This window comes from Schistocerca cancellata, chromosome 2 (assembly GCF_023864275.1).
Source record: "Schistocerca cancellata isolate TAMUIC-IGC-003103 chromosome 2, iqSchCanc2.1, whole genome shotgun sequence".
NCBI lineage: Eukaryota > Metazoa > Arthropoda > Insecta > Orthoptera > Acrididae > Schistocerca > Schistocerca cancellata.
The window spans coordinates 320,349,231-320,363,367 of NC_064627.1; the positions used below are offsets into that span (position 1 = coordinate 320,349,231).

The 14,137-nt window shown below is 39.4% G+C and overlaps 1 protein-coding gene across 1 annotated transcript in view; it reads right to left on the reverse strand.

The window, feature by feature from the left end:
- Positions 1-14,137, reverse strand: part of LOC126145312 (protein gooseberry-neuro-like) — a 435,017-nt gene that overhangs the window by 68,770 nt on the left and 352,110 nt on the right. The window contains exon 6 of the mRNA XM_049915549.1: positions 6,313-6,511. Within this exon, the coding sequence (XP_049771506.1) occupies positions 6,313-6,511 (199 nt within the window). The remainder of the gene's footprint in view (positions 1-6,312; positions 6,512-14,137) is intronic.

Sequence of the window (14,137 nt, forward strand, 5' to 3'; positions counted from 1 at the left end):
TGTTAGCTCGATGTGCGGGTGTGTTGTCTTGGTGAAACAGCACACGCGCAGCCCTTCCCGGACGTTTTTGTTGCAGTGCAGGAAGGAATTTGTTCTTCAAAACATTTTCGTAGGATGCACCTGTTACCGTAGTGCCCTTTGGAATGCAATGGGTAAGGATTACGCCCTCACTGTCCCAGAACATGGACACCATCATTTTTTCAGCACTGGCGGTTACCCGAAATTTTTTTGGTGGCGGTGAATCTGTGTGCTTCCATTGAGCTGACTGGCGCTTTGTTTCTGGATTGAAAAATGGCATCCACGTCTCATCCATTGTCACAACTGATGAAAAGAAAGTGCCATTCATGCTGCCATTGTGCGTCAACATTGCTTGGCAACATGCCACACGGGCAGCCATGTGGTCGTCCGTAAGCATTCGTGCCACCCACCTGGATGACACTTTTCGCATTTTCAGGTCGTCATGCAGGATTGTGTGCACAGAACCCACAGAAATGCCAACTCTGGAGGTGATCTGTTCAACAGTCATTCGGCGATCCCCCAAAACAATTCTCTCCACTTTCTCGATCATGTCGTCAGACCGGCTTGTGCGAGCCCGAGGTTGTTTCGGTTTGTTGTCACACGATGTTCTCCCTTCATTAAACTGTTGCACCCACGAATGCACTTTCGACACATCCATAACTCCATCACCACATGTCTCCTTCAACTGTCAATGAATTTCAATTGGTTTCACACCACGCAAATTCAGAAGACGAATGATTGCACGCTGTTCAAGTAAGGAAAACGTCGCCATTTTAAGTATTTAAAACAGTTCTCATTCTCGCCGCTGGTGGTAAAATTCCATCTGCCTCACGGTGCTGCCATCTCTGAGATGTAATGACAATGAACGCGGCCTCATTTTAAAACAATGCGCATGTTTCTTTCTCTTTCCAGTCCAGAGAAAAAAAATCGGACGCCTTATAACTTGAATGCACCTCGTAGTCTACCTTCATTATCTGCACTATTCATTACACAAGACAGTGAAGATAAATTACAATATGCAATATAGTATGTTTAAAACAAGACAGGAAAAGAATATGATTTTGGAGTTTCTGCCAGGAAACAAAGGCAGTGATGGTTACTAGAAAAAGTGACCAGGATATACAAGAATAGTTATTAAAAATAGTGTTATAGGAGATGTATACTGATAAGCCAGAACATTATGACCATCAACGTAGTATTGATATAAACCTGTCTAGGTGACAGCAGCATCATCTGGCAAGGAATGACTACTAGTTGGACTCGTGCATGGTGCATGTAGTATCAATGAGGGTGCTGTTTGTGTGTAGAATGGGGAACGTGTGCTATGTACCTGAGTTTGACCGCGGGCATAATGTGATGGCCCAGAGGCTCAGCACAAGTATTTTGGGAACTACACAGTTTGTTGGGTGTTTGAGCATCTTCAACAAGTGGCGAAACCAAGGTGAAACCACATCGAGATGCGGGGTTGGGCAGCCACTCCTCATTACAGAGGTCAGGCGTTGTTTGCTGGGCAGACTGGTGAAACTGGACAGGTGTCAAACTGTGTTGAAACTAACATCAGACTTTAATGCTGAGCATAGTACAAGTGTGTCTGCACACACAGTGCACCAAACAATTCTACACAGCCTACGACCCAGGCATGTACCAATGCTAACACCACATCATCAGCAACTATGACTGGAATGAGCATGTGACCATTGGCACTGGACATTAGTGCAGTGGCAAAGTGTTGGATGGTCTGATGAATCCTAATACCTTCTTCATCATGCTGATGTAACAGTACAAATCCATCATCTTACAAGGGAACAGCTCCATGACACCTGTACTGTGGAACGGAGTGGCTCCATTATGCTCTGGTAAACATTCACATAGACATCCATGGGTCCAGTGGAGCTCCTGCAAGACACTGTGATGGCCATGGAGTATTGTACACTGGTTGCATACCACATACAAACCTCTAGACAATCATGTTTCCTGATATAGTGGCATTTTTCAACAAGATAATGCCTCATGTCACAAGCCCATGAGTGTGATGGAGTGGTTCAAGGAACACAGTGGCATGTTCCAACTGATGTGTTTGCCTCCCCAACTTGCCAGATCTGAACCCGATTGAACACATCTGGGATGTGATTGAACATGGAATCAGAGCTCATCGCCTCACTCCCCCCTTACCCCCACCACATATCACTGCTGTTATTCATGCCAAAGGTGAATACACTAGTTATTAGGTAGGTGTGTGGAAGTATATGCAGATGCAATCAAAATAATATCAAAAAATTAAAGTTTAAGGCCACTTGCATGGGATGTTTAACACAGTTTCAGTTACAGTTCATATGTATTGAAGTGAATGTAGGGTAGAAAGGAAAAAAAAAACAAGAAATGTTATTTTTAAGATGAGTTCTTGGACATATACTATTAGGTGGAATGAAACTGTATGTATAAGACAACACCTTAAAATGGAACCATTTCTGAATAAAATTTTTAAAAGGCAGAAAGTGACTTGGCCATTTGCAGAAGATGCCTGAACACAGATTTCCAACAGCAATCATGACTATGCTCCTAGAGGAAAAATAAATATAAAGCTAAGAATGAAATATCCAATGGAACAACCTTTGGTTTAGCTTAATCCTTAAAGAAAAGAAAACAATCTGAACCTAACTCATCAGCATTTTTTCTTCTAAATATTTAGCCATCAGACAATGGAAACAGTCAGTAAAGAACACACACACACACACACACACACACACACACACACACACACACACACACACAAGCACAGCTCATGCACACGTGACTGCCAACTCCAGCATCTCAGGCCAGAATGCAACATCACATGGCATGCAAGGAAATTACATTTTTATAACTGAAAGTAGCTGGATCTAGAAATATGGGCCACTTTAAGGTCCAAGTGACACAAGCAGCCATGAGGGACACTATGATGAGAGGGACACCAGAGGTGCTCCTTGGGTAAAATATGTACTCAGTGTGTGTTATAAATAATAGTGAAAACAATCTATTTCCATGCTCACTACATTAAGATCTATATTTAAAGGTTTTATTAAGAGCCGAAGGAATGACAACTAATATATGAGGGAAGATGGAAGATTCATTGCTTATGCAGCAAATTGAAGGGGGGAGGGGGGGGGGGGGGGCACCAAATGATATGTTGCTTAAAGGTGTCTGGCCCTGCATTCGATGCTGCATTGCTGCACTATAATCCTCAACCATTGTAGGAACTTACATTATGAGAAAGTTGAATATCAGAATGTCTAGATGTCTCTCATCAGTGGCACCTAACATTAGATCAAAATTATTGTCTTCACAAATAATGGGACATCAGTGAAGTCTACACAATCTACGTAATACACACTCTAACTGCTTTATGAAACTTAAGACAGTTTCCACTGGCGGTGTATACTATAAATACTACTAGTTTGTTTGTTTCCAGATCCACTGTTGTGTACAACATTTGAAAAGCTGTAGCAAATGTCACTAACCAGGTGTTGAGAGTCAACACTGATTTCTACATACATTGCCATTCACTGTTTTCCTTCATTGGTTGTACAATAGTACAACTTTAAGTCATACATATTTGGATTTATATCTGTTCAGTTTCAATGACTTTGAAATGGAGTTTTGACAAACATATTTACTGATAATTTTTTTCTTTCATTTTCTTGAGTCCACCCTTTTGGCTTCTTAGGCTTCCCATGTTTTGATAGAAGATAGTAAAGGAATGTTTTTTCAGACCCACAGCTTCATCATTCAGTCTTTCATTCATTCATCACATTCTGGGCATTTCATCAAGAAGGAGATCATTCAAGGATATGAGACAAAGACACCACAGGAATGTAATGTTTACACTGTATTAACAATAGGCTGTCACTGTACTGCTTAATAATTTTCACACTTACGGTATTTAAATTTACTCAAATAAATTAGTAAGGAAGATGCTACTCTGAAAAATGCTGCAGCCTCCTCAGTTGTATTACACAGCTATTATTAGCAGCTTAATATTTATGATTACAAGGGTTTTTACAGTGAAAATTTTTAACACGCATTAATACCAAGTCATGTTTATGGTACATTATTGTATGACATACAGTCTTGCAACAAACACTACAACATGCCAGAAATTTTCAATCACTGATTCCAGATAGTGGAATAATTTATAGAAAGAGTGGCTAATGAGGTATGTTTTTAATTTTCTTTAGGGGCTCCTGAGTTTTTGCTTTATGTTAGACAAAAAGTGGTTGAATATCTTACTTCTAGAGTATACAACTCCACTGTAAACCCTTGACAAAGAGGCATGATTTTTTTTGTGTATCTTGCACTGTAGCTGTGTATATGACAGTTTACCTGAAACTGATTCTTATTTTCAACAACAAAATCCATTAAGTCATAAATATATTGGGAAGTAAAAGTAAGACTCTCAAAATCCTTAAAAATGCTTCTGAAAGATATATGGTTACTGACTTTACACAATATTTTTGCTGCTTTCTTCTGCAGAACAGATGCTTTACTTTACTTTAGGTGCACTGTGCCAAAAGATAATTCTATAAAACAACAAGGAATGAAAATTATTCAAATAAGCCAACACCCTTATGGTATGTCAACACAATGGCAGATGCTTTAAGGACATAACAAAGTGAGCTGAGCTTCTTGATTGGCTTATCCATGTGCTGAGTTTGTTTTAACTTTTTATCCAGTTGGACCATAAGGAATTATACACATTGTGCTTTATTTAGTGAATGAACAGTCAAGTCCACTTGTGCTGTTCAACATCATTACTGCATGTTTGAAGTTGCATAATACAAGTTTTGTGAGAGTAAGGCTGTTAGCTGTGAACCACTTGTATGACAGTTGGTCAAAAGGATGGAAACACCATGAGAAATGCTTACTTGAACACAAAGACAAATTCTGGCCAAGCATGTAGTTTACACTGTTGTATTTCACCATGAATGGCACCTATGCAATGTTCTCAATGAGTTGCCAGTGTCAGCCATGGTCAGAACAGTTTTCTGTGTACTTGTGAGTGCATTATGTCAGACCTAAGTGAATTCAAGTGTGGACAAATTGTTGGTGCTCATATGGTTGATGCTTGCATAAGCAAGGGAGCAGATGTATTTGGTGTCTCAAGGGGCACTGTATCAAGGATTTGTATCACAGGGAGAGCAGAGAACTTGTCAGCACCAGAACAACACAAAAGGAATTCCATAAGGAGGGAATAATAGTGATGCAAATGCCCATAACTGTAAAACACTGTGCTGATGCCTTAAAATATGGACTATGGTGCAATGGAAGAATGTTGTTTGGTCAGATGAGCCTCGTTTCACAATGTTTCCTACTTCTGTCTGAGTTTACATCTCAATACTGAAACATGGTGCAGGTTAAAATATGGACTATGGTGCAATGGAAGAATGTTGTTTGGTCAGATGAGCCTTGTTTCACAATGTTTCCTATGTCTGTCCGAGTTTACATCTCAATACTGAAACATGGTGCAGGTTTGGTGATGATTTCAGCAGCCGTATCATTGCGTTCCAGGGTTTTCATGGTTGCTTTGCAAGCTTGCGTTACTGCCTAGGATTATGTGACCATTTTGGCTGATCAAATCAGTCTCATGGTACAACATTTGTTCCCAACTGTGATGTTGCTTTCCAAGACAACTGGGCTCCTGTTCACACAGCCTGCATCATCCAGGACTGGTTTTGTGAGCACAAGAATGAGTTGTTACATCTCCCCTGGTCACCACAGTCACCACATATCAATATTATTGAGCCTTTGCGATCTGATTTGGAGAGAAGGGTGCATGATCCCTATCCACCTTCATCATCATTACCAGAACATGTTACTATTTCGCAGGTACAATGGTATAAGATTCCCTTGAAAACTTTGCAGGACCTGTATTTATCCATTCCAAGATGACTGGAAGCTGTTTTGAATGCCAGTGGTTCTCCTACATTATATAAAAGGTATGGTAACGTGTTGTGTTTTTGGTGTATTTTTGTCCATCCTCAGTATGCCTATTCAGGTATCATCTGACTAATGTAACTGATGACCATCAACTAAGTCAAATTGTTACCTGCATCCTTAACTATTAATTGGCAATCTTCTTTACCAAGGTACCTGTCCAAAGAGGTTGAATCACAAGTGCATTGCTGCAGCTTACAATCAGCTTTAAAATATCTTTTTTCTGGTAATCAAAGACCAAGGCATTAAAGCTTAGTTCACATTATTCACTATATAAGGATATGTTTGAGATCTTATTTATGTTGTTCAGTTGAACAGACATACCCATAGTTGTCGAGGCCAAAATGGTGAGTCCACTGTTGTTCACTAGACACTCTTGATCCCCACATGTCAGCTGCTACCTGCTGGTAATCGAACTGATCTGATGTTTGCTGCTGGCAGCTGGGCAGGAAGCTGGACTGGGTCTGGTAGCCTGCAGTTGGTCTCATCCAGCTAGAGCTCACACATCCAGCCATGTGAGCTCCTGTCCAGCAATACAAAGGCATTAAGCCACATGTAACTCAAATAGAATAGAAATTGAATGTACTGAATAATTATGTTACACATTGGTAATTTCATTCATCGGCATGAAAGAATATTCAGTTATGCTTTTGGAGAACTGTGCTGTTTATGTTCTGGCATATACAGCATGAGATTTCACACAATTCACTGTCCATTTTTAGATTTATTACAATCAAATATTGCTTTAAAATGTAGAATCAGTAGATAGTCATGGGTAACAGGTCCACAACACACTGTTGCAGGATTATTAGAATACATACAGCACTTGGCAGATAGTCTAACTCTACTTATACATACATAATCTGCAAATTAATGTGAAGTGCATGACAGAGGATATTTAGCAATGTCCCAAGTAAGGTTTGTTCCTATTCGAATTGTGTATGTAGTGTAGGAAGAATGGCTGCTTAAATGCCTCTGTGCACATGGTAGCTAGTTTAATGTTGTCTTTTCAGTCCCTGTGGGAGAGATACATAGGGGCTGAAGAATATTTCTAATTCTTAATGTAATATTGGTTCTTGAAACATCATAAGAAGGCTTTTTTTGTGATAATTGGTGGACAGCTTCAACTGTCAGCCAATTCAGGTTTCTTCCCATTTCCATAACATTGTCTCATAAATCAGACAAAGCTGTTACCATACTTGTCCCACTTCTATATATACACTCAGTATTCCCTGTTGGTCCTTATCGGAATAGTCCCACACACTGAGCAATATTCTAAGATGGGATGTGCAAGTGATTTGTCTCTTTTATAGATTTAATTTTTCAACTATGCTGTCAATGATCTAAAGTCTGACACCTGTCTTAGCTATACCTAAATCATTTGAACAAAACTCTGTGCCCAGTGCCTGAAAGAAGGCACAGGTCACACTCATCTACACGAAAAATAGCACATCCACAAAATTTGTGTCCAATCTCACTGCCACCTGTCTGTTGTAGAATCCTTGAGCATCTTCTGGACTGAAACAAAGTGAGTTATCTCAAACAGAATGACAAAAACATCAATCCTGTGAAACCCAAACTGCACTTTTCTCACATGACACCCTGAAAGCCATGTGATCATTCCATTTCATATCCCAACCTATTGTTACAACCAGATGTTTGTATGAGTTAACTTATTCCAGCAGTGACTCACTGGTGTTTTAGACAAAGGATATTACTTTTACGTATTTTATGAAGTACATTATTTCACATTCCTGTATATTTAATGCAATTAGCCAACCTTTGCACCACTTTGGAAACTTATCAAATATATTTGTGCAACTCTTCATGGAGTAATTCATTACAGTTGACTGCTCATGTGCAGAAAGTCTGGGATTATTATTATTACTGTCTACCAGAAAATAAATATACAAAAGAGCAATAAGTCTCCCAATGCATTTCTCGGGAGTATGCTTGAAGTTACGTATTGTTCTGTCAATGACTCTGCTCTGATCCATGGCTTTCAGGGTGTTTTGTGAGAAAAGTGTAGTTTGGGTTTCACAGGACTGATGTTTTTGGTCATTCTGTTTGAGATAAGTCACACTGTTTCAGTTCAGAATATGGTCAAGGATTCCACAACAGATAGGTGTCAGTGAAATTGGGCACAAGTTTTGTGGATCCGCTATCTTTCTTGTAGATTGGTGTAACCTGTGTTTTCTTTCACTCACTAGGCACAGCGTTTTGTTCAAGTGACCTAGTGTATATTGTGGTTAAAATGAAAGCTACTCAGCTGCAAATACCATATAGAATCTGGTGATGATCCCACTAAGCCCTAGGACCTTGTTCACTGACAGCCTTTACATATGACCAGACCTTTCTTTTAAATTTTATTTCGAGGGATACTTTGACAAGATTTTGCTAAGGCATCACTGAAGGCTTCATGCATTGTCCTCTTGACAGTTAAACATATTTATAAATTCACTGAGTCCATGGAGAAAGAAAAACATAGTGAGTAAAAACTGGTGAGCATAGTGAACTCAATAATAAGTAAAGTTTTAGATCACTTTTTATATTAAAATATAAATTGTTTAAATGGTCAAAAACTCTACAAACCTCTAAGAAATGACAGTGACTTTGAGTAGGCAGTTTTAGAGATACAAAATTATTCATTATTCAAGTCAGTATTGCTTCTGATGACTTTTGTACAATTTTGATGTGAATGTACATAGCTATGACTTGCTTACTGACAGGATGACGATCAAATAAATGAAAAAAATATAATCGGTGTTCTGCACAAGAGGTTAGTACACTGTAACAGCAGTTGAGATGTAGAGAATGGCTCATGTTGTCATCAGACACAGAGTACAATTTTCTCACTATTTTTACTCGTGTTTGATGCTTTGGAGAAATGATGTGTCATATTAAATATAGAGATTGGCAGAGAAAGCTCGAATGTCTCATGTAGTCATTTGCTATCGGTAGTAGCATGTCCACTCATATTTTTGCTTTTGTGTGAAAAGGAAGGAGATGTATTTTGGTCACTGAACAGATTCTGGGTATAAGTGAGCTTTTGTGCTGCATTTTTATGTTGTTTACTTCTTATTAAAAGTTTTACAACATTATGGTGAATTTTATATACTATGTGTAATTTGTAGATTACACAAATAATATTTCCTATAAGGGAAACAAAGTTCAAGATATAACTAAGCTTGCAAAACAGTGACTGACAAAGGTATAATGAAAAAAATAACAGGTAATATACATTCTAGATTTCAGGGCCAACAGCTACTTTTTCACCAAAAGACAGGAGCTGAAACTACTAGGGTTTAAGAGGAAAAGCTCTCAAGAACCATTCACCAAAGTAGAGGAAGTGGAAAAAAAAGCTGAGCTTCGTCACTCATCACAGACAGGGCAATCGGGAACAGCCAGTCACTCTGTCATCCTCAATAAATGGCATTATTTGGATGCAGTATGGAGGGTATGGGTCAGCACACATTCTCCCAGCCATTGTCAGTTTTTCAGACCTTGGAGCCACTACTACTGATTCATGTAGTCCCGCAACTGATATCACAAGGCCAAGCGAATCTTGCTTCAGTCCTCCCACCTACTAAAAATTCCTGGTAGTATCAGAAACTGAACCCAGGTCCTCCGCACAGCAATCTTCCATACTGACCACTCAGCTGTAGAGACGGTCGAGAAGAGGATAGGAGCAGAGGATAAACAAATGAAATTATAGCAACAGATGGGATATAAAAGCTGTAAAGTTACACTGGCAGAGAAATAAAAAATAACAGAAGGGAATACTGAACATTGAAGCATGTAGGAAAAATACACGAGGAGCAGCAGAGAAAAAGGAAAGTAAAAGCAAATGAAGGGATAAAAAGAAGCAGTAAAGGGAAGAAAATATAAGAGAGATACAAAAACAGAAAAATTAACAGTAATGGGAGTTATGTTCAAATGGATGATTGGAACCACCTGTACATAAAAATGTCTTCTCGGGCTTCCACCCATGACATTTCAGCCAAGTGGTAACTGACTTTCATATGGTTGCTGGCCTTATCCTTAAATAACCGTGGTACTGACTGTGACATGAACAGTGTTCAGTCCATTACTGTGTAAGCCAAAGTTTACAGCCACTTCTGATATGCTTGCTTTAACTTTGATTCAACCAGGTTCTACACTGTACTCAGCTGCAAACCATTATCTGTGTCAAGAGTGTAATTAGATATTTTGATCTCTATAGCTTTTTATTAGGATATCTCAGAAACAGCCTTCAAGGTGATAGAGATGTTGTTTATCTAGTTTTACGTTCATTTTCCAAAGTATGTCCAGCTATCATCAATTTTGTGGACAGCGTAATAGCATGTTCAGTCCAACACTGTTCTGCCATGTGTATGGTCTAATCAATTGATAAGAGCTCAGAAGCACCTAACCACAAGCCAGTGGATGTATTAACACTTGACATGGCTGGAAACTTGAGAATATTTTATTAAATTATATCACTGTGAGACTAGTTGGTCATCTATCTGTACATATTCCACAATCAATTCCCACATTCAGGTTTGCAAATTTGATAAGTTGTTACAATTATATCACTGAGTGCCCTGCCACAATAGCTTCCATCTCTTGTTTACCTCAAGATCATGAATGGTTTTCCAATTTAATGTCCATATCTCAGAAAAATAAAACTCTGGCTGCAGAAGTTATTGTACTGGGAAAATGCAACAAGTCAATGAGCCATCATTTAATAATAATAATAATAATAAAAACCCTCATGAGTTCCATTGTAGAATACCGTTTAAGTGTGTAGGGCCTGTACCATATTGGACTAACAGTGGATACTGAAAATATATATTGAAGGACAGCATGGAGTGTAACAGCATCATTTTCCCCACAGAAGTGCATTATGGAAATACTAAAAGACCTGAGCTAGCAGATACATGAAGACAGATGCCAATTACCCAATGAAAACCTACTTATATAGAAAAATACTACAGTCCCTACTTGTCACTCCTGTAGGGACTGCAAAGACAACAATAGAATAATTACAGGCATATGCAGGCCTCGAAGCAGTCATTTCATTCCATGCTCTATACGCAAATAAAAAGGAAAGTAGCTCTAATATGTGGTACAATGGGAAGTTGGTTGCTTGGTTGGTTGGTTTAAAAGAGGGGGGAAGGGACCAAACTGTGAGGTCATCGGTCCCTGATAGGAAGTAACCTCCTGCATGTACTCCAGAGTGGTTTTCAGAGTTCGAATGGAGACGTATATGTAGATGTAGAAATATGATTCAGTAATCACGTAAACAAATTCTTTTCCTTAGTACTACAGTTACTGAGAGTCTTGTGGGACGTTAAAAGAACAGTAATGACTAAATAAGCTTACATACATGAAAGAAAGTTATTAAAAGAACAAATTAACATAGAAGTAAGGAACGTATGACAAGTTTGGTATAGTTTAAGCTGTGGTATGAAGAGTCGACATTTGGGAAACAGAAAGAACAAAATTTGTTTGAAGCAGAAAATAGCTGGATGTGGTGACAAGTCACAATAACATTATGGAATAAAAAAAGAAAAATCCAGTAACATATGGTAAGAAAATTAAATGAAAGAAAAAGGAAAGAGAATCAACACCCAAATCTGCATAATGAAATTATACAGACATCACTGAAGTAAGTATCTTGGGGTTAAAATCAACAAACAGATGTAGAGTGCCTGTATCATAAATATAATCAGTGGATGAACTGCAAGAATTAAAACTGAATGGTACATAAACTGAGAGGTGAAAGGATGATCATCATCAGATGTTATCTTTGGTGAGTGAGGACGATGTTTATGAATGGAATCTTTATGGGCAGTAGGCACAATGTTGACTTACAATTAATTTTAAAAGATTTTAATTGATTTTCAGTTAAATTAATTGAGTGAATAAGGTTTGTGTTTTGTGGGTGCATAAGATGCTTACTGTGATCTAAGGATAGCATCTTTTGCTAGTAACCAAAACGTTCTGTTTCCTGGTTTTGTTCCCAGCCACTCCTTAAATTTTGAATACATATCTTTTACAGTAGCAGCTGAAGTTTCTGGCTAAAGAAGTCACACTTGCTCTGGCAAGGATCTTGTCAAAAAAGGCAGAGGAGTGGATAGAGGTTCAGGGCACTCTCTTGCTCTTAGGGTGGGCAACTGCCCCGAAAAGGTGGAAGAATCAGCAGTGACCAATGGCATGAGCTAACAAAAGACAATGGAAAGAAAAGTTTGATGGTGACCTCTCCATTGGCAAAAGATTCTAGGTTAGTCCCCAGTTTGGTTCTCTGGTAGTGGACTGCTAAGGGGAGGTGACCATGAGAAAAAGGTGGAATAACCAATGATGGGATTACATTCTCTGTGTTGCAGCATGGAATGCCAGAAGTCTGGCCATAGTAGAAGAGTTACAAACTCTGAAAAGAGAAATGGAAAGGCTCAATCATTGAAGTGAAATGGAAAGAAGATGAGGCTTTCTGGTCAGGAAAATAAAGGGTAAAATCAACAGCAGCAGAAAATGGTATAACGGGAGTATGACTGAGTAAGAATGGGAAAGTACATCAGTGAATGAGCAACTGTGAACAGTTCAGTGACTGGGTTCTTCTCATCACATTTGCCAGTAAATCAAGGCCGACAACGTTAGTTCAGGTATAAATACCATTGTTACAAGGAGAAGATGAATTGATAGAGAAAGTATGTGATGATTTTGAAAGAGTAATTCAGCATGTGCCAATGGCCTTGCCGCAGTGGGTAACACCAGTTCCCGTCAGATCACCGAAGTTAAGCGCTGTTGGTCTGGGCTAGCACTTGGATGGATGACCATCCGGTCTGCCGAACGCTGTTGGCAAGAGGGATGCACTCAGCCCCTGTGAGGCAAACTGAGGAGCTACTTGATTGATAAGTAGTGGCTCCGGTCTCGGATACTGACATACGGCCGGGAGAGCGGTGTGCTAACCACATGCCCCTCCATATCTGCATACAGTGACGCCTGTGGGCTCAGGATGACACGGCGGCCAGTCGGTACCTTTGGGCGTTCATGGCCTGTACGGGAGGAGTTAAGTTTAGTTTTAATTCAGTATGTGAAAGGGGATGAAAATCTAATACTTGTGGGAGATTGGAATGTGGTTGTGAGAGATGACATAGAAGAATGGGTTACGTGAGAATATGGACTTGGCAGTAGGAATCAAGGGGAGAAAGACTGATTTAGTTCTGCAATAAATTTCAGCTGGTAATAGCGAATATTCTGTCCAAGAATAATAAGAGGAGGAGGTCTACACAGAAAGACCCAGAGACATTGGAAGGTTCCAGATAGTTACATCACAGTCAGGCAGGATTCCGAAATCTGATGTTGGATTTTAAGGCGTACCCAGGTGCAGGTGTAGACTCAGATCACACTTTAATTATGAAGAAGAGTATACTGCAGTTAAGAGAATCTTCCGGAAGAATCGGCGAGGAAGGAAATGGATTACTGAAGTATTGAGGAATGATGAGAAGCATTTGAAGTTCACTGAGGACATGGGTACAATGATAAGGAACACCAGGTAGGAAGTTCCGATGAAGAAGGGTAGACATCTCTAAAAAGGGCAGTCTAGTAATCGTTGTAAGCTGAATGAGCCCTAGGATATCGGAAATTGCACAAAAAATACGGTTTCCGAACTCAATACTGTGTCCAATGAATCTTCAGTATTGCAGAGACGATGTTTCCTCGCGCACAAATCGCTGTACCAGACGACAATTAGTGTTTGACAAACGGACGTCACGCTGTGTCCACAGAACCAGAAACCGATTTGCATGTGGTGTGTCAAGAACTCATTTCTGCTGGGACTGTAGGAGGAGAAATGCAACGCTTAGGCTTCAGCATCCAGTGACTGTCTCGTGCCAAAAAGCCTTTTCATGACCTTCACACGTTAAGTTTTCTTGGAATTTTTTGTAAGACGTTCAGACCGTTTTTGTATATTTTTAAGACAACAGTAGGTATTTGTCATGGATCTGAATCAATTGACTTGTTTATCACTACCAGGCCCAATATGGAGCACACCATATGTGATGTAAGAGAGTGACTGGAGAGGATAGATATTATTCCTGCAAGATTTCTCAGATCATTGCTGGAAGTGACACCCAAATGACTATTCAAGTAATCGTGTGGGATATAA